Source organism: Hippopotamus amphibius, chromosome 7 (assembly GCF_030028045.1).
Source record: "Hippopotamus amphibius kiboko isolate mHipAmp2 chromosome 7, mHipAmp2.hap2, whole genome shotgun sequence".
Classification (NCBI taxonomy): Eukaryota; Metazoa; Chordata; class Mammalia; order Artiodactyla; family Hippopotamidae; genus Hippopotamus; species Hippopotamus amphibius.
Window position 1 is genome coordinate 109,755,475 of NC_080192.1, and position 24,332 is coordinate 109,779,806.

The 24,332-nt window shown below is 41.3% G+C and overlaps 2 protein-coding genes across 7 annotated transcripts in view; one reads left to right on the forward strand and one right to left on the reverse strand.

Moving 5' to 3' along the window:
• FBXO11 (F-box protein 11) overlaps positions 1-1,331 on the forward strand; it is a 90,659-nt gene extending 89,328 nt beyond the window's left edge. The window contains exon 23 of the mRNA XM_057740964.1: positions 7-1,331. Coding sequence (XP_057596947.1) covers positions 7-136 — 130 coding nt within the window. The 3' untranslated portion in view covers positions 137-1,331. The remainder of the gene's footprint in view (positions 1-6) is intronic.
• On the reverse strand, positions 1,300-22,634 carry MSH6 (mutS homolog 6). 6 transcript variants are annotated; one of them, XM_057740958.1, is made up of 11 exons: positions 22,285-22,634; positions 20,220-20,306; positions 12,058-12,257; positions 9,631-9,800; positions 5,481-8,025; positions 3,990-4,258; positions 2,825-2,942; positions 2,433-2,522; positions 1,867-2,021; positions 1,579-1,778; positions 1,300-1,470 (listed from the first exon to the last, which is right to left on the reverse strand). In XM_057740958.1, exons 1-11 carry the CDS (start codon positions 22,557-22,559, stop codon positions 1,389-1,391), a joined length of 4,191 nt encoding a protein of 1,396 aa, XP_057596941.1. In that variant the 5' UTR covers positions 22,560-22,634; the 3' UTR covers positions 1,300-1,388. The 6 variants fall into 6 exon arrangements, 5 of the variants coding, with proteins under 5 accessions (XP_057596941.1, XP_057596942.1, XP_057596943.1 ...); XM_057740959.1 differs by lacking the exon at positions 20,220-20,306; XM_057740960.1 differs by lacking the exon at positions 2,433-2,522.
• Between the last annotated feature and the right edge of the window lie 1,698 nt (positions 22,635-24,332).

Sequence of the window (24,332 nt, forward strand, 5' to 3'; positions counted from 1 at the left end):
CTTTAGGTTTTTCTGTGACTGTGGTGCTGGAACACTGTCTAATCCTTGTACATTAGCTGGTGAGCCTACACATGATACAGATACACTATATGACTCTGCTCCACCTATAGAATCTAATACATTGCAGCACAACTGAATTCCTTCCCTAAAGAAAAAGTCCTGCCATTCTAACATCATAACTTAAAACATTTTTTTTGGAAGAAGATTTAACATATTTGCCCATGCTACAGGAAGAGACTGTATTAAAAATGGATACACAAGGTCAGTTGACACTATGAAGCTCAAGCTACCAAAAAGAAAGTGGCAATATATTGACTCAGGATCTCAAAGCTGGGTGTTTTAGCATTACTGTGTAAAGACTTTTGAAGGGACAGAAGTGAAGAAAATAAGCTGCAATTTTGTACAGATACCAACTTCTGAAAAAAAGCTGGTGTTTTTACAACTAGCATTGAATGCAGTCCAATTTGCAGTAGTACTCTTCAATAGACAAGCAGCTTTGTTGCTGCCTTTATGGACGTGGGTACCAATTGCTTTTGTAATATGGTAAAAATGTGAGCTAGCACTTCTGCGTTTCTTTTGATTTTTTTTTAACATGTATTCAGATTGAGAAATATGATTTTAATGCTTTAATCTCATGTAGTTTGTTTTTAATTTCAAGCAAAATCTTATTGTACTTGAATGTGCCCTGTTTTGTTAGCACACCTAGACTTGCTGTAACTGTACTCATGTCCCAGTATGTACGTTCTTTCTATGAAAGAGAAAACACTAATCTTAAATTATATCCAGCAATGTTTCTGGTATCCTTTAAGAAAAGTTAAGACTATTATTTCCTTCCCTTCCCTGTGCAGCATTCAAAATCACCCCTAGAAAAAGTGAGTGTTTTAATGAGACTTCCTAGGAAGGGATGCACTGTAAAACAAAAGTATTCTTGTAACTCAGTTTTGTGAAAGGTAAAAACTACTATGTTTTAAAAGTACACTTTAGAAAGTCTCTTCAAAACAGTCCTGTATTTGAACTCTGTTCATAGTTTTTTTTTGAACAGTTTAGACAAATTGCTGGAAATTAAAAGAATTTCCCGCATTAAGCTGAGACAAGTATATATACAGCCCTATACAGTTTCATAGCTCCCCCCTACCCCATTTATGTGTATTGGTGACAGTGGGTATAAACAGCCTGAAAGTGTATGCATGTACCATAACATCTAGACTTAATATATTGTGGAGTATTCAATAACCATTATGTAGAAGGTAGATAAGAATTAAAAGGGTTTAATTTCCTAGAAAGAAAATGGAAAAATGGTCATTTTTAAAAAATAAAGTTTATTAGATCATTATGTTGTCTGAATTTACCACCTTTGTCAAAAGTGAACTCAAAGCTTCCAATGTAGTCTATAATTCCTCAATCAAACTCAGCAACTTATGAACAGCTTCAGCATCTACAGTCGACCTTTCACTAGCCAGACAAACTTCCCTTAAAATTAAAAAAAAAAAAAACAAAACAGTTTTAGTTTACATCTTTCACAGTGCATCATCTATGCAAGGTCAACTACATGGTAAGGTTATATCCAATTATAATTACCGAAATAATCGCAGTGACTGAGTCATCTTCTCGAATTCTCTTGCTTTTCTATGCCCCTTTTGAATAACCTCCTCTGGAAGATTAGCAAGCCTTGCTGCATTAAAGCCATAGCTTTTAGGACAGGCTCCCTTAATGAATTTATAGAGAAAAGTAATAGTCTCCTGGCTGGGATCTTCACATTCATTTTCTACCATGCATGCCTAAAAAAAAAAAAAAAAATTACAGGCTGGCAATGGATGTATCCATTCAAAAACCTAAACAGCTTTTGAATAAACAATCTGTACATACCATGTGTCCCAAGCGCACTGCAACATTTTGAGAGTAGTCTTCAACTAATGAATGGTAATGGGTAGAAAACAACGTACGACACTTTATATTCTCAGCAAGTTCTTTAACAACTGCATTTGCTATTGCTGTCCCATCAAATGTTGCAGTACCTCTTCCTATGAAAATAAAAATACATGAACTGTATTATACAATCTGCCATATTATATACCGAGGACATGCCTCAAAGGAATAGGAAAAAAAATGTAGTAAACATCAGTTAACTATATCCAAAAGCATTCTATAAGCAGGCCCTCTCTAAACAGGTCTGCTTAGCAGCCCTTGGAGTTCAGGAATAATACTCAAGTACCATTGCACTTCAGAAACTTCCTTTTACATCTCTTTAAATAGCCTCATTATCCAATAAATATTTTCATTATCCCTGTAAAACTGCCACCTTAGTGCCAGCTGTGGGGTCTATGCACAAAGGTGAGTGTATTCATATTCTTTTTCTTTGAGATATGTCCTTCAGACCATTTTCCAGAAAAATAATTCTTTGTACTAATGTTTTGGAAATTTTAATGTCTTACCTAATTCATCCACAAGCACCAGAGAATGTGCTGTTGCATGTGTAAGTATACTGGCAGTTTCACTCAATTCAACAAAAAATGTACTTTCACCTAAAAAAAAAAAAATCACAAATAGGTGATCATTTTAACAATCCTATTGTAATAGTCGATTCACCGTTTAGGTTCATATCATATGAATCTATTATGAACTACCCAGTGGTGCTAAAGATTAAATCTTACTAAGAGATTACTCCTAGTATGTTAAAAATTGCATAATACCTTCGAATGTCTGAAACCATTCTGCTTTGTGTAACACCAGGGAAAAAATCAAATTTAAAGGTAGATGTGTTTATTACCTAAAATACAGAAATGAATTATCAAATAATAGTGCCTTACGTAGGAAAAAAACTCACCTGACATTATTCTGTCTGAGGCACCAAGTCTAGTAAACACTCTATCAATTGGTGTGAGCCTACACACTTCAGCTGGTACGTAACAACCCATCTGGGCCATTACAACTAACAGGCCAGCCTGCGAATGAGGGAGAAAATGACTGGTATTAGAGAACAGAGATATCTATGTATATCCAGAAGACAGAGATAATAAGCTAATGAACATTTATTAACTAGGAAGAGTCGGGCACTCTTAAGAAAATCTTCACAATCCTAAGTAGGAAAAGTGTAGCTTAGGAAGAAGGCAAGAGGCTTAAGGCCTAATTGGCTTTAAAACCTCAGAACTAACTCACTACACTAGTGATTCTCAACCCTGACCAAACAGTAGAATTAAAACTGATTCCTAGAACCAATTCCAGACCAAACTGAATCAATTTCAGAGGATGAACACACCCCAACTCCTGGGTACTTTTTTGTTGTGCACTCTAGATGATTTTTGATTTAAAAACAAAAAGCAGGTTGAAAACCACCTTACTACACTACTGCTCCTCTCTAGTTAGCAAATTTGTACAGAAATACAATACAGTGCAGTAAAGGGGTCAGCAAACATTTTCTGTCAAGGGCCCAGTGTGTCTATCACACATTGTTTCTTTTCTACAACCCTTTTAATATCTAAATCATGTTTAGCTCAGCAGCTAGCCAACCACTGGCAGAAGATTAGAAAAATAAATTTATTGTCTTCCCTAAAAGCAGTTCCCAACAATTTAGAGACTATAAATTGCTTTCCTGTGTGAAAAAGTGCAATGGTTCTTGTATAAGGGTTCTTAGAAATTAACCTAATTTAAGAACAAATATACAACGTTTGTATAATTTTCATTCATTATTAATACATCTACCTTCAGAGGAAATGGATTCAATAAAAGTCAGAGCTCATAAAAAAAAAATCATGGCCTGAAACCACCTTCACCTTCTTAATATATACTTCTCTTAACATCAGGCAAGTATTTGACCAATAAGATGAATACAGTTCTCAGTTCCATGACTCAAGGAGTGTCCCTTGGCTTCCTAGTAAGTCAATGACTGAATTGTGTCATGTGCTCTTTGGAAAACACTGGCTTAAATATATACTCTATATTCACTCTCAAAGTGTTACAAATGACTTGGTATAACAAAACTTTAAGTTTACCTGTCTCATGAGTGTAGACTTGCCCCCCATATTCGGTCCAGTAACAAGCACACAATAAGCTTTGCCATTTTCCTCCTCTTCTTCCTCACAGCCTATTAGAATGTCATTAGGAATAAAGTCATCACCAAAAAAAGTCTTCATAATGCAGGGATGGCGTGATCCTTTAAGGTCTAGAAAGGGAGGAGTGTCGTCTTCTGGCAACAGAATTGCTGGACGACACATAGGACCATCACTCCCTTGACTGTAGTTTGCCAGGCACAATAAGACATCTGTTAAAGAGAGGGCAAAAGTGAGGCTTCATCATTTTTGAGGTTTCTTGATAAGCACAAAGGCCCAACTTCTACAAAAAGTCCTCCAGAAATGCTTTTTTTTTTTAGTGGAGGTGGCATGTTCTATTTACTTGCTCTTTAGACATGGCAGCTTTTTTCTAAAAGTAGGCACTTAGTGACATTGTTCTAACTGCATAGGACATAAAATGTTTTGTTAATGGATTTATAGCTGGAAATGAGTCATCAGCCTAAATGTTTTACATGTCTTCATTGCATGTAATGAGAAATAACTTCCAGTTTCAGCCTGAGAATCTACCACCTCAAAGTAGGATTTGGACCAGAGGAATGCCAAAGGAGAGCTAAAAGATACAACAGAGAGATGCCGTACTGGTCTCTTCCTTGATATTATCCTGGAGCTAACACTTCTTAGAAGCAGAACATTCTGACAATAGGCACAATCTTAAGAGGAAAATACATTCACTGATTCTGAACACCTGTGCTAAGGGACGATTTTAAATTACCCACCAAATTGTTTAAAGCTGTATTGGCTTAAGGACTCAATGTGGCACACTCAAACACAGGATAGATGCACACTCAAAAATAAAATAGGATGCTATTTTATTCTGGACAGTTAATGTTCAGACTAAAATAGTTTTGTTACAAATTTGGGTAAACTATGGTTGCTGTATTTTTTAAAACACAGAAAAAAACCCCAAACTATAAAACAAGCAAAGCTCCAAATAAATTGGCCATGAAATTTAAAGAAAAGGGAACTTATTTATGAAGCTGAAATGGTACCTAATTACAAATATGTAAATTAGGACTCTTAGAAATCAACTGTAGAAAAGAAAGTGTGACAACTGGGGCTAAAAGAAAAAGGGAAGATTAAAATCTTTTGAAATATTCATGTAAAGAGATTCACAGAAATACAAAGAATGCAAGGGTGGGGGTGTGTGTGTAAACTAAAACCAAGGGATATATATAAATATAATAGAACTAAGTGATGGGTCAATGGCCAAGCCACAAAAAAAAAAAATAGCTTAAAAACAGCATTTATCAAATACCATAAATTCAATTGAAATCTGATCAAAACATATACCTGTCACTTGAATTTAGGGATACGAGTCAATGGGGACTTTCCAATGGACTTAAATCTTAATACAGCTGGAACACAGGACATTACTAACCAAAGCTTTAAGAACAAGCCTGTTGAAAGCCTTACCCAACACTGCAATGCACTCCACAGCAGCCTGCCAGTCCTTATAATTCTTATCAAAGTTATAGAACAGTCGCCGCATGCAGTCCTTTAATGATATGTCTCTCCGTTCTTCAGCATTTATCAGATTAGCCAACTTCTTCTCAATTGTTTTGGTCCAGTACCGTTTACAGCCCTTCTTGGTGGATTTCAACTCATATTCTTCTGGCAAATTACGAGTGATGAAATTCTCTGGAATTTCCAACTGGTAACGATTCCTACCAATTCCCCAGTAGACTATGGTCCTACAGCCAATTCGACTGCGCTGTTTCTCCAAGTATTCCAGGAGGCTCTGTTCATTTTCTCTTATATCAGCAAGAGCTTGATCATAATCAGAGTCAAATCCTGCTTTGGGAGTAATCAGTCCAGTCTTTCGAGCCTTTTCATGGTCAAATGCTGTATCCCATCGGTTCAGTTCTGAAGTCAAATCAGGAAAGCGGCCTTTGGGATTTTTTGTCTGCAGAGTAAGGACCTGCTTAAGGATTTTAGACTTAAAGTCATCAATGACTTCTTCCATAATCCCTATAATTTTACACATTACTTTGAATCCTTCCAGAGCAGAAAGAAAATCAATGATCTTTTTTTTGCTGTATGTGGTTTCTTCATACATTATAGCCCTGCTATCTGGGTGGTTCTGGCTCTTCAGGGGAGACCCAACATTATGAATTTTACTCAGTAGCCTCTCAAGGTCTGGAAGCTTTTTTAGAAGGTCTACAACCTCAGAGATTTTGTCAGGCACAACCATTAGGTCTTCTATGGCATCTAGACGATCATTGATAGCATGAGGGTTACAGAGTGGGGCACAAAGCCATTGCTTTAGAAGCCGCTTACCAAAGGGAGTATGGCAAGTATCAATCTTCTCTAACAGGGTCCCTTCAGTAGAACCATTTGTTCCGTTCAGAAAAATCTCCAAGTTGTTTAACGTCACAGCATCTAGCACCATTCGTTGATTGGCTTTAGCAAAGACAGCACCAGGTCTTGAAGCATGGACCGTGTCAGAATCCAAGGGAATATAGTCTTCAAAATTAGCCATTGATAAAAGCTCCTGATCAATAAGGCATTTTTTGAGGTAGAAGACACAACCACCAAGAGCAGAGAGGGCCAATTCACTCTTCTCTCCTGGTGTCAACCCAACAGAATCAGACTCTGAGGTCATACCTTTAAGCACCTGGGGTAACATCACCCCACTGTCCTCATTTAATTTGTCCGTAAAATATCCTTCTTCAAGGAGAGTTCTCAAAGTTTTGGCTGCATCCCAAAACTGGGAGCCTGGTATCAGACCTTCCTGAAGAGAAGAGGATAATGAACCCTTAAGAATCATCTTAGTTTCCACTGAGAGATTTCCTTTCTCAAACAAGATCTGTACTGGAGGATAGTGTGCCACTAAAGTCCTAAACCTGGAACAATGGCGATCATCTGAAAACTGACCTATGAAGAACTTGCCGAGTGAGGTATCAACAAAGCATACTCCATACACTCGAGCATGGCCAGAAGAATCGTCTTCTTTTTCTTTGAGGCTAAGAAGATACTTACTGTAGTTCTCTGAGGGGTCACCTTCCAGCACACTGTAGGTCTGTGTACCCTTGGTAATGACCCTACAGATCTCCCTCCTCACCACTCTATCATACTTAGATATGTGTGCCATCTTTCGGCATCGCGCCTCCATCATTTCCGGGGTCTCGGTCTGTTCCACTCTTGCTACTTTATAGCCCTTCTGGACCAGGGAATCTGAGTATCGGCCAAATGCAATTTCAGGGAAACCAGAATGGGCCCAGTTGCCTTTCATGAATACCAACCCTAGTTCACTGACTCCAACAAGAGCATCCATGTGGTATAGCTCATAAAACTTCCCCACCTTATAAAATATGACAAGATCAAAGTTCTGAGACTTAATTTGCCACCACTTCCTCATCCCAGGAGTACAGGAATTCAGGAAATCCTCAGGCACATAGAGTGTGGATGCATCAAAATCAGGGTGATCAGGTCGCCTCCTGTGCATATCTCTTCTCTTCTCCTCCTTAAGCCACTCTAAAGTTTCATGATACCAGATGGTGGGGCGACTACTATCATCACATCCTCCACCAATGTGGGATTGGGATTCAGAATTTTGAGGGGCAGAGAAAGCACTCAAAGTATTCTTGGTTTCTGATGAAATGCCGGTTACTCGTTTGGTGGCTGAGGGCATTTCCTTCCTTGAACTTTTCCTTTTCAGGGAGCCATTTCCAGTTACCATTCTCTTCCTCTTTGGAGCAACTTTGACAGGGCTGTCCAGGCCTTCACTGTCACTATCCCCTACTCCACTGCTTATTTCATCACTGCTTCCTTCTTCCTTAGCGTCTGGCTTAAATTCCACATCAGAGCCACCAACGTCACTCTCTGAGTCTGATATGACCCTTCGTTTTTTTATTTGGCGACTGCTTCGCCTAGATCCTTGCACCTTTGGCCTCACTTCCTCTTCACTCTCAATTTCATTTTCTTCTTCACTCTTATCTGATGCGTAAGTGGCACTTGCCTGGAAGGCAGAGAAAATATTTTAAAACAAAGTAAAATTTGGAAAATGACAATATTGCTGTAGAATCTCTCTCAATATACTGCAACTTCATATATCAAGAGAAGAACCCTCCTCCAGAAATAAACTATTTTCTTTCTCAAGGGATATCAATTTCAGTTTTATCTAACGTTAAAATACAGGATTAAATGATTCTGCCATGAGAGTTCTATCCTATTTGGTACTAATGAAGTCCTTAGGATGACCATATATCACAAATACCCATAGGTGATGTCCTCATTAACAGTCACAGCTGTGGAAAATTTTCTATCTTGTTATCTTACTTCCAAGGGTCACCTCTCCGCTTAAAGTTGGACATGTTACGAAGTTTACCACTTTATAAATTCTTTAGTGTAAAAAAGCAGTTATCAACCCCGTTCTAGTCCTTGCTTTCCACAAACCAGCTGTATCTTCTTGGGCAAGGCACATTTCACTTATCATGGACCTCCCTCATATGTAAAGTAGTATGATGCTAAATGATTTCTGTAGTTACCATCCAGGTCTAAACATCTGAGTATGATATCTGGTCTCAACCTCAAAAATAAGATTAAAAACTTTTCTTTCATTTCTCCTAAAATACTCATATTAACTTGCTTATTGCCTATCTCATCTAGAATTGAACAAAACCAAGCTTATAGAGGATTCTTTTTAAGCACATCTCATTAATTTACTAGAGAATAATGATGATGTTTGTTTTAAATATACCAATTATTTGTTCCTTAACAAGATTTAATTCATTCAGTGACTATTAATATTTGAAACCAAGGCTGAATTTCAAGAGTACTCAACCTCTATTCTTACCAATCCAAAATACAACAAAAAGCATTTGAGCATAGGGACTTCCCTGGTGGTACAGTGGTTAAGAATCCGCCTGCCAATGTAGGGGACACGGGTTCGATCCCTGGTCTGGTAAGATCCCATATGCCACGGAGCAACTAAGCCCGTGTGCCACAACTACTGAGCCCGCGCACTGCAGCTACTGGAGCCCTCGAGCCTAGAGCCCAAACTCTGCAACAGGAGAAGCCACTGCACTGAGAAGCCTGCGCACCACAATGAAGAGTAGCCCCCACTTGCCACAACTAGAGAAAGCCTGCTTGCAGCAATGAAGACCCAACACAGCCAAAAAATAATAAAGTTCTTAAAAAAAAAAAAAAAAAAAAGACAGGGTGGTCAAGTCCAGCCTCTTAAAAATAAAAATAGAAAGTATTAGCGCATAAAACTGGATAATTTAGTTCCACACTCTCACACAGAAGCTTACTACCAGACACCATGAGCAATTTTATCACCTTACTGTCCCTAGCTCTCTATACTGGTTACTGCCTTTTATAGCATGTGTCTTTCCAGCAGGCTTCAGAACTTAAGTAAAAAGGGGTGCTAGGCTGCTGAGATTCTAAGTAATACGTGACCTAGAGTCCAGGGATGTATAGAAATATGTGTGTATGAGTACTAAATATATATATATATGCAAATTATATAAATAAAATAGGAAAATATCACTCTAATATGCCCCTCCTCCTTTTTCATCACTCTCCTAACAGAAGTAACAACCGCCTGCTGGCAATGTCCCACCTCCGTCTCTTCTTCCTCCTCTGGTTCTGAGGGTTCATCACACACTGCCAATTCAAGCCTCTTAATCTTGTCTTTATTCAAGGCTTCATCTGCACGTTGCATTGCTCTGAGTATTTCAGGCTTTGCACTGTAAAAATGACCTCCTTTCTGGGCTTCCTTTGATTTGGAACCTAAAAACACATATATTTATTTATAAATAAGAACTGTTGGTTGGATATTTGGCTCAACACTTTCCCTAAGGAACAAGAATGACAACAATCAAGTATGATTTTTAATGTCCCATTATTTTTGATTGATATAGATAAATAAAGCCTACAAGGAAGGAGTTTTCAGGGATAAACTACCAATGAAATCGAAATTACCTATTTTACCTCCTTTAAATTGCCTTAACTGTGGGGTCACCCAGGACCACTTAGTCTCTCTTCTATAATGACTGGGACTGTGGACCCTAAACACCTAAGCACACCTCTTCAGGTGAGGCATTAGATATAAAGATGTAAAGGGGGTTTGAAGCCTTTTTTTAAAAAAACTTTACTTAAGGAAGGCAAAAACTACACTGTCACTTAAACGAAGCAATGATATTAAGTTTCTTCCCAAGGCAGTTAGATAAGATATATATTTAAAAAAAAAATCCTACTGTAAAGAACCCTACCATTTTGGGAGGGTAACCCAGTTCAGACTTCTAATGTTAAATTTTTTCAAAACAGTTGCATCAAAATGTCTTGCTCTGGTTTAAAGTGAAACTTTCCCTTTATTCATTTCATTTCAAAGACCTATAGTATTAAATGACATTTCTATCCACTGAGTAAAATTTCAATCCACCTGACCAATGGTACAGAATTGTTTTAGTTGTTTTCCAAGAGGCATAACTAGGAACGTCTGTTCTCTTCTTCTAGCTGAATATAACTATAATTGGAAGACAAGCCTGAATTTGTCAAGGAGATCCAAACATGACATTACTCGCTTCTCTCTGTATACTAAAACTTACGGGACATCCTAAATTTCCATGGAGTTAGCAACGTCCATAAGCTGACTAAAACAAAGCTGCAATTTCTCCTTTCTCTAAAGAGCTGCACCAAACTACAAGCTGCGACAATCAAAATCATTAAGGGTAGCTCTGAACTTTTCTCAAAGTACCTGCTGCAGCTGTACTCACCATACTCAACCCCCACCTATCTAGTGTCATCATCATTCCCCAAAACCTCTGATGCAAACTACAACTCCAAGACCATGCCCCCCTAAAAGGCCTACTTTTTTTCATGCATGCCTCTTTGATTTACTCACATACATGTATTGCAACAATTTGGAAATTTAAAGGGCAAAGAGCAGTATGCACACAGGTGATTTTATAAAATAATTACAACAAATGTAAATGTTTTTGACCTCTTTTTAAGTCATGTTTTGCCAAAGCTTTGTTTGGAATCTCAAAATTAGTCCTGGAAAAAGACCTCACTTATCATCTGGTCCAACCCTCATTTTATATATATGCAAAGACAATCAGAAAATAAATTACTTTGGCCAAGATTATACAGCAAATTAGTGGAGAAGATTGAACCAAATTCCCTTATTCTCTTTCCATCCTACATGTCAGATTTCTGTGTAGACTTAACCTTCTTCAGTGTGCCCCCCTGCCCTGCAGGATGAGTAGCACTATGACCAAAAGGCATGATTTCCAGAGGTTTCTGGGAAACTGACCATTATTCTGTTTCCAAAACATTGAGTTCAACAATGTCCTAGCCAGGAGAGTCTGAAGATAATGGAGGAAACCTGTACATGCTGGAGTGCTCAGGCACTGCATTCTGCAGTCACACTGTGCATGCATGGCACAACCCAAGAGACTGAGAGGCTGCCCTCAGCCCAGGTGAAGCTATACATGCAGGACTGCTGATGTCAGTGATAAATAAGGCTGGGCCTGGGAACAGAAAGTGAAGTCTGATTTCTGATGTGAAACTCAACTCAGATGTGCTCATAAGGTGAGGATTTTGAAGGCCAGATAGCATGCATCTCCATCTATCCTAAAGAATATCACTGATCTACATGCTACACATCTTCACTGTGTTGTCTTTCCTTTGGAACCTTTAAGATGGGAGCATTTTAATGTATTTTCATGTCTGAATTTGGCATGCTGGTCCAAATCATGAGATCAAATCATAAAATCATTTTGCCTTTTAAGGGTATGATATTGCTATTAGTCACTCAGAAAGACAGAAATAAAAATTCCACTCCTCACAACAAATTCGCTGAAGACCAGCTGCATCTTATCCTTTTCCCATGCTACAAGCTTTCACCACACCACTCCTGCAATTTATTCAAGTAAAATATGTTGAATTCCACTGTATGGGAGACACTAACACTCAGACTCATATGTGCATGCATGCGTGCTCTCTCTCTCACAAACATACACAGTCTGCAGAGTGAATCTCTTACCTGTATATGGCTTTAATAGCCTTCTGCTAACCCAGCCCCTTGTTGGGCTGTCATCAAAAAACTGTACATGAACTCGGGCAGACTTTCCTTTCTCTCGGATGAATGTTCCATCAAAAGGGTGGTTGTAAACCAGGCAAGGCCACCAAGGGTAACCCTCCATCTTGGCCCAAACCAAATCACCTGGTGAGAAGTCACAAGAACTGTTGCCAAAAGGAAATACATAATTTGGTTAATATTTTGTTAAGCTACATTAAAGGCACTTACCTACAAGTAAATAATTCTAAGGAAGGTATCTTTAAGATTCCTTTGAAAATTTCTGACATTAATATTCAGGCACAAAAATTCTAGAATTGATTTTTTAATATTAGGTTTTCAAGTCATTTTTAAAAACATAAGCAAATACCACAATGCTTATTAAGACAAATACAAATAAATACAATGATATTAAGGTTAGAAACTACCTCAGAATTATTCAAGGTTTAAAAACTGTTGCAGAGGACTTCTCTGGTGGCGCAGTGGTTGACAGTCCACCTGCCAATGCGCAGGGGACATGGGTTCGAGCCCTTGTCCAGGAGGATCCCACATGCCATGGAGCAACTAAGCCAGTGCGTCACAACTAGTGAGCCTGTGCTCTAGAGCCTGTGAGCCACAACTACTGAGCCCTTGCACCTACAGTCCGTGCCCCACAAGAGAAGTCACTGCATCGAGTAGTCTCCACTCTCGCAACTAGAGAAAGCCCATGTAGCAACAAAGACCCAACACAGCCAAAAATAAATAAATTTTTAAAAAAAAACAAAAAACTGTGGCAGAATTCTGATAGGCTACTGACAGCAGGGGAACGGCATAAATGCACTGTACACACGATCCAAATTATAATGAGTTAACACCTGTAGTGCAGCATGGTATACATTAGGAACAGCATCTGACCCCAAGTATTAATAAAATACCAAACATACCAACTGTGTAAATTTGCTGCTTAAATACTACCTAATTAGACTTTGCTCCAATGTATTACAAATACTCCAAAAGCTACCTAACACAGTACTACCCCCAACCCATCCCTAAAAATCTAGTTTTATGGAAAAACTTAAGTCAAGGGATAAGTGTCTAATGTACCCCAAATAGTTGAGTACATATGCCTACAGAACCAATAAGATTTGATCTTCACAAAAACTGATTTAGCCCTGAAGGTTTCCTGAGAAAGGGAGAGGAGTGGAAAGGAGAGGGAGAGGGGTAGAAATACCCAGCTAACAGACTACAAGAGTCCCTCAGTGATGGAGAGGCCAGAAGAACTGATAAACCCTACTCAAATACTGTATACCAAGATTTTCTAAGCCTGCTTAAAGGTTTTCGCTGAATCACGACAAATGTAAAATAAGTACATTACAAAAAAGAATATTTTAGACATTTTAGAATAATCAATTGAGGCCACCTTAATCAGGCCCAATCATAAAATTAAAGTCTTTCTTTCTTCAAAAAATGTGAATATGGAAATCCCTATGCTAGACAGAAAAGAAACCAGAACAGGAGCATGGCTTCAGCTGGTGCTTACGTCAAGGGCCTTTAAAGTATATTCTTCTTTCAACTTAGAAATCTATAGTGACCTGCACCAAGTTTATAATTATTGCTGTCAAACACCACCAAGGTCATCTTCAAACATGGAGCTGTGTTTGCATAATTCAGACTTCTTACCGTAAGTGCATCCTCCTTACTAATACATCCATTAACTAACAGGAGACAGAGGCCCTTACCTCTGTGTGAAACTGTCAAGCAGGCTTTCCCTTAACTTAGCCAGGTAGCCACTTAACCACGAAGTCTATCACACTGGTATTAGAAAACCACAAGCTTTCTTTGTACTAAGTACCTGAGAATACCCTAAAGCTGTAAGCTTTTCTGTTGCTAAAAGAGGGAAATAACCTTTGTCTACATAAAGACACTATCAGTTCTGAGTCTGAACTCAAACAGTAACTTTTAGAAGACTGGCCAAAGAGAGCAAATACATGTTATGTCAATGAGTATGTCTCCTCATAGGAAGCATATTTCTGGCTATAAAGTCTTCAAACATCAGACTACAAACTGTGTTGGCCAACGCCAATTTTTCTGACAGGGGAACCAGAAGACATACCCATCTGTCCAGCCTGTCTGCCCTTCATCCCTTAAGAGATGAAATTTGGTGTGTATAAAGAGAAGCCTTCACTGACTAGTATGAAGCACTTCCTCCCCTAGGTGAGCCCTGAAGCTGACCAGCAGTACAGAGTGAGGTTAACAAAGCATTCTTGGTTTGTAAAGGTGAAGATGATTATTTTTCTTGCCTATGTTAACTAAGGGTAAGGACTAAGGTGTGGCTAAACTCAACACCAGCTATTTCATTACATTCGTCTCTATAAAAGTTACAAATTCTCTAGAACGGAGTTGGTGCGTCAGAGACTTGGACAAGAACGAACATCTTGGTGGCACATTTGCAGCCCAAGGGAGCAGGACGCCCCAAGCCTAATGGCATTCTACTTTGCCTGGGTGCGAGGCAACAGAGCCGCTGCGGGCATCTCAAGAGTCTCAGGGGCTCCCACAGAAACTAAATACCTTGATCAAAATTCTTGAGCAAAAAATGGGAGGTGGCCATACCTGCCTCCTGAAAGTTCCTTTCTATCCTCAATTAAGAGTAACTCAAGTTTCCAACTGAGACCCAAGATATGAGGAAAATACTTTTTTGAGTTCTATGCCTATAACTGTACAATATAATAAATAGTGCTGTTTTAATAGAAGTTAATCGAGTTTTTACGCCAAAGGAAATAACTTGAGCTGTCTAAGACTGCTGTTACCTTAAAACTGTCATTTGTACAAATGTAGTACAAATTGTAAAACAGTGTTCAAAGGTTTCAAAATGATTAGAATACATGCCCTTTCCAAGCAACCAACTTAAAAACTTAATGTCTTTAAATTTATTTGAAAGGCAAATGTGCATCCTCACTAGAGGAAAAAACACATACAAAGCTAATTACAATCATCAGATCTGTAAAGCTAAAATGCTATTATAAACTGAATTGTTTAAACAACAATTTTGTTTTTCAGCATCAACTTACCCTAAACATAACCTTATATTTACAGAATCTTACACAAAACCTAATTTCTCTGCTGTTAAGAATTGGGAGGAGAAGGACTTCCTAGGTGGCACAGTGGTTAAGAATCCACCTGCCAATGCAGGGGACACGGGTTCCATCCCTGCTTCAAGAAGATCCCACATGCCTCAGACCAACTAAGCCCGTGCGCCACAACTAGTTAGCCCATGTGTTGCAACTACTGAAGCCCACGTGCCTAGAGCCTGTGCTCCGCAACGAGAAGCCATGGCAATGCGGAGCCCGCACACCACAACGAAGAGTAGCCCCTGCTCAATGCAACTAGAGAAAGCCTGTGTGCAGCAATGAAGACCCAATAAATAAATAAATAGTTATTAAAAAAAAAAAAGAATTGGGAGGGAATTCCCTGGCAGTCCAGTGGTTAGGACACGGAGCTTTCACTGCTTAGTGAGGCCAAAAAAAAAAAAAAAAAAGAATTGGGAGTACACTCTAAATGCAAAGACTAAGAAATACAGTAAAGAAATGTATGGTTTCTCCAATGCTAAAAGGCTTTTTAAAAAAAAGTGCTATTAAAAATTCTGGACCAGGAAATAGTGGTTTCCAGCCAAAAAGAAGTAAACAGGTAATAAAATGTATTATGTAATAAAACTAAAAATTTAAAACATTTCTCAATTAACATTCTTTTTAACACTTAATACTAACAAAAATTCTTTTCAATCTATTGACTTTCTGTGTGCAAACTAATTCTTTAAAGGTAATTTTTATCTCTAGTAGTTGTGCAGTTTCCACAGAATGCAAAAATAAAAGGAACATGTATTTTAATCCATGCAAATACTCATATTTCTACCAATACTAAATACTGTATTTAAAGATATGTAAATATAATGTAAGCACGGGATCACAGTGGAATGTGCTGTAATCTGAATACCTGCAATCTTTCATACAATGGTCCTTAGAAGAGCCAGGCGATCATGCTCCCAATGCAGGGGGACCAGGTTCAATCCCTGGTCAGGGAACTAGATCCTGCATGCATGCAACTAAGAAATCTGCATGCCGCAACTAAAGATCCTGTGTGCTGCAACTAAGACCTGGCACAGCCTAAATAAATAAATTTTAAAAAAATTTTTAATTAAAAAAAAAAAAAGCCAGGTGGGGACTTCCCTGGTGGTGCAGTGGTTAAGAATCCGCCTGCCAATGCAGGGAACACGGGTTCGAGCCGTGTTCTGGGAAGACCCCACATGCCACGGAGCAACTAACCCCTTTTGCCACAACTACTGAGCCTGCACTCTAGAGCCCATGAGCCACAACTACTGAGTCCATGTGCCACAACTACTGAAGCCCGCACACACCTACAGCCCGTGTTCCGCAATGAGAGAAGCCACTGCGCTGAGAAGCCTGTGCACTGCAACAAAGAGTAGCCCCCACTTGCGGCAACTAGAGAAAGCCCTAGAGAAAGCCCGTGTGCAGCAACGAAGACCCAACACAGCCAAATATAAATAATAACTAAGTAAATTTTTTAAAAAGGACAGTGTTTCAAAAATAAAAAAACAAAAACAGAAGAGCCAGAAGACCTTACAAAATCAGAGATGTATACAACTGGCTCTACTTAAAACTTTAACGGTCGGATTCTGACTTTGCCGTATTTTAGCATTTGACTGTATTTTCTGACAATCTTAAATATTAACAAAGATCTTTGAATCCCATTCAGTATAAATTCATTTAGAAAATATCTGGGCCAGGGACTTCCTGGCGGTCCAGTGGTTAAGATTCCAGGCTCCCAATGAAGGGGGCAGGGGCTCGATCTCGACTGGTTGGGGAACTAAGTTCCCCACATTCCACACGGTGCAGCCAGAAAAAAAGGGCCTAAAAGTCACTCTACAATGTAAAATGCATTGGTTCTTCCTAAAGCCCAAGGTGAAATGCCAAAATAAATGTTGGAATTACCTTATGATATACTTTATAAATAAGATGCAACTACGTTTTTACAAGTGTTTGGGTTTGTTTTTTGGTCATGCCACGTGGCTTAAGGGATCTTAATTCTCTGACCTGGGATTGAACCAGGGCCCTTGACAGTGAGTGCACGTAGTCCTAACCACTGGACCACCAGTGAATTCCCTTTACAAATGTTTTTAAAATGATAAAATATCTCAAATGTTTGATATTCTTGGGATTTTAAAGACAGTTAATAGGAAAATGTGACTCAGAAAAACAAGTGTAAAAGCCTTCATATAACTAAAAATAAGAAATGACTTAAGCTAAATATACATTGAACAGATCTTGAAGCTTCTGCTTTAAAAATCATATTATTTTTGCTCCCTCTTTAGCCCATTACCTTGGTGTCAATTACTAGTTGTGCCCCAAATTTATAAGCAACATTTTTTGGCTATCTACTTTTTAAAAAAGAATCAGTAGATACCAATGCACTGCTAGAATTTGCTCCTATAAACAATAAAAGATAGACTGGGCGATTGCCATATATACATTACTAATAAGAAAAAAATACCAAATTGTACACTTTAGACATTTGTGTGTCAATTATACCTCAATAAAAGTTCTTAAAAAAAAGACTATGTCTAAAAAATTTGTGTATGTTAAGTACAGGTTTCACAAATGTGAACGTGCTCTCAAGCCAACTTTAGAAATCAAACTATCAGTGTTTGTATACCTCTCAAGGTGGACCATTAGAGCAGGATTCCCCTACCCTCAAACAGCTAATGAGAAAAGAGAAGTAATCAGAGCAACTAATACCAAGGGCCCCCATCATACCTACCATGTACCCATACTTCGGCCCATATACCTGGCTTTCTTTCGTTCAGCTTGCATAACTACGGCACCCATCACTTATGCATTAGGTCTAGGGTGACCATATAAATCATAGACCATATAAATTATCACCCAAACTGACCTCTAATACTATTTCCTAAATAATAAACTATCATCCAAACTGGGTTCTAAAACTACTTCCTAAATATTATTAGAAAGGAAGCCTATAAAAAAAACTAAAAGAAATCAGGGTTCTTCAGAGAGCATCTTGAGCAAGGACGTTGACAACTGTCATCAGAATGAAGATGTTCTCAAAAGTTCTGAGGTAATGCTAAAGAGTCGTAAAAGCCAGCTTTAAAGAGGCTCCCATTGACCAAATTATGACAAGTTCAGCATCTTTTTAAATGCCAGTTTTAATTAAATAGATTAAATCAAATTAGGTCTGTGAAATTGAGTCCATAATACTTTTTTAAAAGCTTGAATTCTTTCTTTACAGTAAGTAACATTGTATTAGGTGTGATATTATTTGGAAAATATATTACTATAAATAGATTTAGTTGTATGAAAATTCTCAGGAAAGGCACCTACAACTAGGGCAGATAGTTACCTTTAACTAAAGGCTCTTAGGGAAAAAAAACTTGTCAAGGTCTGAGACACCACTCCTATAAATGAGTATAAGGCGTACACTTAAAATTTTTTACTGTCCTCATTTCTCATAATCAACAGATAATTATCACTGAAATAAGACCGTGAAAAATTAACTAGCTAAAATTTGCTTTAAAAAGCCAGATTTGGCCTTTTCTCACCTTTTGAGATGGCCCACACTCTGTCTGTGGAGTGTGTTTGTCTCTGAATAAATCCACTTCCTACCTATCACTTTGTCTCTCACTGAATTCTTTCTGCAATGAGACATCAAGAACCTGAGCTTCATTAAGTCCTGAAACCAGATGCCATCAAGTACTTCTATGTTAGCCTGTACTAACTCCAACAGACCCTGAGCTTTGGTCTGCATCCTACCACCTGGACCAGTGCATGCCACAAAGCTGCAACAGGTCTTACTTGCTGCACGCAGGATCTTTAGTTGCGGCAGGCACGAGGGATCTAGTTCCCCTACCAGGGATCAAACCTGGGCCCCCTGCATTGGGAGAGGGGAGTCTTACCCACTGGACCACCAGGGAAGTCCCAGCAACACCTGGGATCTTAGTTCCTGGACCAGGGATCGAACCCATGCCCCTGCAGTGGAACTGTGGAGTCTTAACCACTGGAGCACCAGCAAGTCCCCACATCTTTTTTAATATGCTTTCTTCTTTCTCTTTAATTAAAATAATGTAAAATTTTACTCTGTTAAAAAAAAGCCAGATTTAAGTAGTCAGAAGCCTTGCTCACAGTTCTTTCAATTATGATCTTAATAAACTACTGAAGAAATAAAAGTACTGAGAAGCAGGCCCACAGTGCAGACATACATCCTGTAGCCATTTACTCAAACTGATGTCACCTCGACTCTTTCCTCTCTCTCCCATCAACCCAGGTGGAAAAAGACTTATGTATCACACCTGACTAAGAAGCAGGGGGGAAAAAACAGGCAAAACACTTTAACACTGGAGCACAAGAGGAAACTAAATGACAGATGGCCATTAAAAGATGTTCAACTATTTTAAAACTTTCAACTGACCCTCAGCAAAAGTCTGACTGTCTTTGTAGCCCATCAGCCTGTTGGTGACTAGAACTCTGCATACCTAAGGCTCCCGCCTCCCCTCTTCATGATCTCAATTTGCAGGACCTTCCCCATTCTGCACCAGCTTCCTAAAACTCCCTCACGTCCAGAGTAGCATGGCTACTGTCCTCTGGTCTCAGCTTACAGAGCTGAAAGCCTACCCAGACCCATACATACCCCCACTGTCCCCCCAAAGCACATGGAGCTCACAGACTCTGCTCCTGCTCTAGAACTGCCTTTTTGCTTGTCCTGTTCACTGTTATACCCAGGATCCACAATGCCCCACACTGTGCCTGCCAAAGTAGACTCATTAACATTTGTTGAATGAAAGCCAAATCTATACACTGAATGGAGAGTTTCTTCAGAAGCCTAGTATCAAATGCCCATCTTTCTTGAATACTTTGGAAGCAGTCCCCATAGTAGGCGGTCAAGTGTGAACAATGTTATGCTTTTACAAACCTCCTAAATTCAGACCTCAAAAAAACAAATAGCATAAGCTATTCAATACATAAAACACAACCAAACAATAAATAATTTCATCTATTTAGAATGGATGCAGGAAGAATCAAATTCATGTTTAAGTAAACACTGTAACAGTGTGCATCTCTCACCATGAAAATAGTCTGTTACAGTGGATGCACATGTAGGGAAAAAAAATATTTTCCCCTTTACCCTTCTGAGTTCTTAGCTGAGAGCCCCTGTAATAAAAGATAAACAAGAGAAGGATAAACAAAAGTTTATTAACATGTATACCTCCTCATAAACATGGGAGATACTACGGAAAACAGAGTAACTCCTGTATATGGCCCAAAGTCACCACCTTAAAACATGGTCTGCAGCTTTATAAAGACAAAAAAAAGATGGGGGGGAGGCGACAGATAAGGGAGGTTCCCAGGAAAAGAAAAACAAGGGTATAGGTGCTATGCAGATTTCAGCCAGTGCCTTCTTCATTTAATAAGTTTCTGGTGATTTAGTCACTCTTCCTAGTAGAGAGGGAGACAGCCTTACAAATGGAGGTTTCCTTTTTACATGTAAATTTCCCTTACAGAAGAATAACTTCTACCGGTCTCAGAGCTTCTCTAGCGTCACCCCCCCCCCTCCGTTCCTGTGTCCCATTTCTCAAAAACTATCAGCTCAAAATAACCTCTATGCCAGAGGCACATTCTGGGATGGCATATCTTACTACTCTTCCCACAACTACATAAGCTGCCTGAGCGGGTCCCTTAAAGGAAGTAACACTATAATTACACCTAGACTTTGAAAAAATCTGTAGAACACCTAAAACGCAGGGCATTCGAAATCAACTACTCAACTTTCTGATCTTAAACATGTTCTTTATTTTTCTGTACCAGTATTTCTTCACCCTTTCAGATGACTACCATTACACTTTTTGCCTAATACAATACCTGGGATACAGTAAATGCGAGCTTTTCAAAATGTCGCCCGCTGCTCCAACAAAGGCCAGCCAAACCCTGAAACGGAACCCAACTGCGGTGAAGGCGAGGAAAACACCTCCCCGCAGGCTTCCCCATAATCAGCTCCAGATCCAGGCCTTTGGGGGCTCACGCTCATGCTGAAATTCCGGAAAAATTACACAGCCCCCTCCTCCCCTGGAATCGCCAACAAAAGATGCACTATTTCAGGGAGTTCCCTGGTGGTCTAGTGGTTAGGATTCCGGGCTGTCACTGCCTTGGCCCGGGTTCAATCCCTGGTCAAAAGCCCCCCTGGGCGACCAGGGCAAAAAAAAAAAAAAAAGCACTATTTCTTAAGTTAACATTTTCAACTCGCACAATACATTCAGGTGTCAAAATTAACACTGTTCCTAAACTTCCCATCTGTTTTGGTACACAGGCTGCCTACCTACAGGATGACCCAACTGGATCCCTGTACTTTCTGCTCCTCCGCCCCTGCAATCCTTACTCGGACCAATCGGGCCTCTTGGCCGAGAAGCTGACACACCCCTGCTTTCTAAATTCGCCGTCCACCCCCCCCCCCACACACACACACACCCACGCCCCCGCCCCCCAGCCCCCCATACACACACCTAGGCCGAGGGCCCACCCACCCCGCCTAGAGGCTTCGAGTCCGAGGCTCTCAAACGAACATCAAGCGTGTTCCTCCAACCACTACTGGACCCATAATTCACCATCCCGGCTCTGGAGGAGGATCGTCCTCCGGGAATCCAACTCGCAGCGCGCCGCGCCCCCACCACCTGCCGGTGGCCGGCGTTCATCCTCCCCGCGGGCATTCCTCCCTTCCGCTCCCCTCCCCCTCCGCGGGCAGGCACCACCCCCTCCCCCTCGCCCCGGGGGCGCACCCCAAGCGGAGCAGGCGAGCGCCTTTCTCTTCCCGCCCCACCCCCAGCGCTGCCAGCTCCCCTTTCTCCTCCCTACCCCGAACACCTTCCACGCCTCCTCCCCCACCAGCCGCCCGACCGCGTCTCCTCCTCCCCCTCCGAACTCAGCGCGTCCTCCTCCGCTCCCCCCCGACCCCTCCCGCACAGCCGAGTTCCTCCTACCCTGTTTACAAGCTCCATCCCCCCCCCCCCAAAGCTCCCCGCACGCTTTCCAGCCAAATACGCAACCCCACCTCCTCCGAGCCCAGGGCCGGCCTGGTCGCGCACCGCCCCTCCCCAGGCCCCTGAGGCGACCTCCCTGCGCCCCGCCACCGCGCTACCTGGCGGGGACCGCAGGGGCTGCCGACTTCCGCAGCCCTCCGTTGAGATTCCTCGCCTCCGCCCGCGACGTGGAGCCCGCCAGGGGCCCCGGCCCAGGCCCGGCCTCGCTCCAGGCCGCATCCCCGCCTGGGGAAGGGGAGGCCCCGGTGGCGGCGGCAGCGGTGGCGGTGGCGGCGGCGCTGCTTTCGCTGGAGGCCCTAACCGGGGCTTTGTTGGCATTATTCAGGGCTGGAGACTTGGGGAAGAAGCTGAACAGCGTGCTCTGTCGCGACATCGCCACGGTCGCCGAGGCCCAACCGCTCTGTGGGACCGAGCCACTAGCAGCACGGCGCCTACCGCGCGGGGCCTGCTGGCGGGAAATCTGGGGGGAGGTGCGCTCTGCGGGAGGAACGCTGGCCCCAGCGGCCAATGGGCGAGCGCCTGGGCGTGCGCGGGCGGCGTCACGGGAGGTGCGCGTCCGGCCCCGCCCCCTCGGGCGCCGGGAGACGTGGGGGGGAGGGGCCCGCAGGCCGCGCGGGACAGCTGCGCGTGGCGCCGCCAGCTGCTCTCCCCGCCGCTAGTCCGCGGCTGGTTGCGACTGGAACGCCTCGGCCCGGACGAAGCCGGGTGCGGCTGCGGGGCTGGCTGCCTTGGAAAGGCCTTCGTCTTTGGAAGAGAATCTGGCGTTCGCGGGGGCTTCGGGCACGCAGGGGCCGGTGTGTGCCGAGTGCGTGCGCCGCGTAGGCATGAGTGGCGGAGGTGCAAGGGATAACCGAGCGGCCACGGAAAGAGGCCCTTGCGGAGAAACGCCTTCCAGCGCTTGCATGAAAAATCCTGCGATTAGAACGCCTACCCCAAGGGACCGGAAGAAAATAAAAAAGGATCCAGACATAAATCAGCAGACGATCTAGTCTCCTGTTCGCGTTGTATTCTCAAAGCGTTGCACACAGTGGGCACTTGGCAAAGAACGCCAAGTGGATGGCCCTCTATGAGTTTATGATTTTTTTAAAAAATTGCCAGCTACACAGCTTTCCTCTGCCGTTAGCAATCGAATCATTTTACATAGATTTACTAATTAAACTCTCGTAATAACCTGTGAGGTAAGTATCAGTACTTCAGGTCCACTGTTCCTTATCTGAACCTTTTGGGCCAGGTGTGCGGGGTTTTTCATGTTTTAGAAAAGTCACAAGATGTGAATAAAACTCCTGTTCTCCAAATTCAAGAAAGACGTTGGAAGACTGGCAGCTCTTTGGCCGCAATCCCAAACTGTGAATAAGTAACTATGGAATCCAGGAACCAGCCCCGCTCAGCAACAGCTGTGGTTTGGTACAAACGTATATAAAGATCGGCTCTTGGCTTTGTTGAGGAGGCTGTTCTGCCACACGGTTCTCCTCTGGTAGGCATGTAATAAAATCAGCTTCGTTTCAGAAGTAGTATTTGACACAATACTATTCCCTCCATGGGTATAATACATGACACCCCCAGAGAGTCAGGGGCAACATCCTGAAATCAAATATAACATTCCTTCAGCAGAACATGTTTATTCATACTAAGTGGGATAAATATGGACTATAAATAGCCTCAGGTCAGAATTTGCCACTAAATGAATTTGCTACAAAACTTGCTTTTCAGAGCTTTTTGGATTTCAGAATTGCCCTTAAGGGATTGTTGACCTGTCCTATATCCATTTTATGATTGAGGAAACCAAGACACAGATGGGTCATGTGGATCAAGACCAAACAGCCAGAAAAGGGTGAAATAGGAGTATAAATCCTGAGAAGTGTTTCTGGAGTTATTAATAGAAATGATATGTTGCCTTCAGCTTAACATCATTTTATTTGATCCTCACGAAACCTTATATTGGGTTGAACAATGTAAAACTGCCAATATTCAAACTTTTGGGGGGTTTTTTTGGCCGCACCACACGGTTTGTGGGATTTTAGTTACCCCACCAGGGATTGAACCTGGGCCCTTGGCAGTGAGAGCATGGAGTCCTAACCACTGGACCATCTGGGAATTCCATATTAAACTTTTTAATTAATTAATTAATTATTGGCTGTGTTGGGTC

Bases quoted from the DNA above. Each gene is read 5' to 3' on its own strand.
- MSH6 (XM_057740958.1), bottom strand. From the start codon at position 22,559: ATGTCGCGACAGAGCACGCTGTTCAGCTTCTTCCCCAAGTCTCCAGCC. The intron at 12,258-20,219 runs GTGAGAGATGCA...TTTTGGCAACAG, and splicing joins TGTAACAGACTATTTTCATG to TTCTTGTGACTTCTCACCAG. The intron at 2,943-3,989 runs GTAAACTTAAAG...CCTCATTCGCAG, and splicing joins AGTCTACACTCATGAGACAG to GCTGGCCTGTTAGTTGTAAT.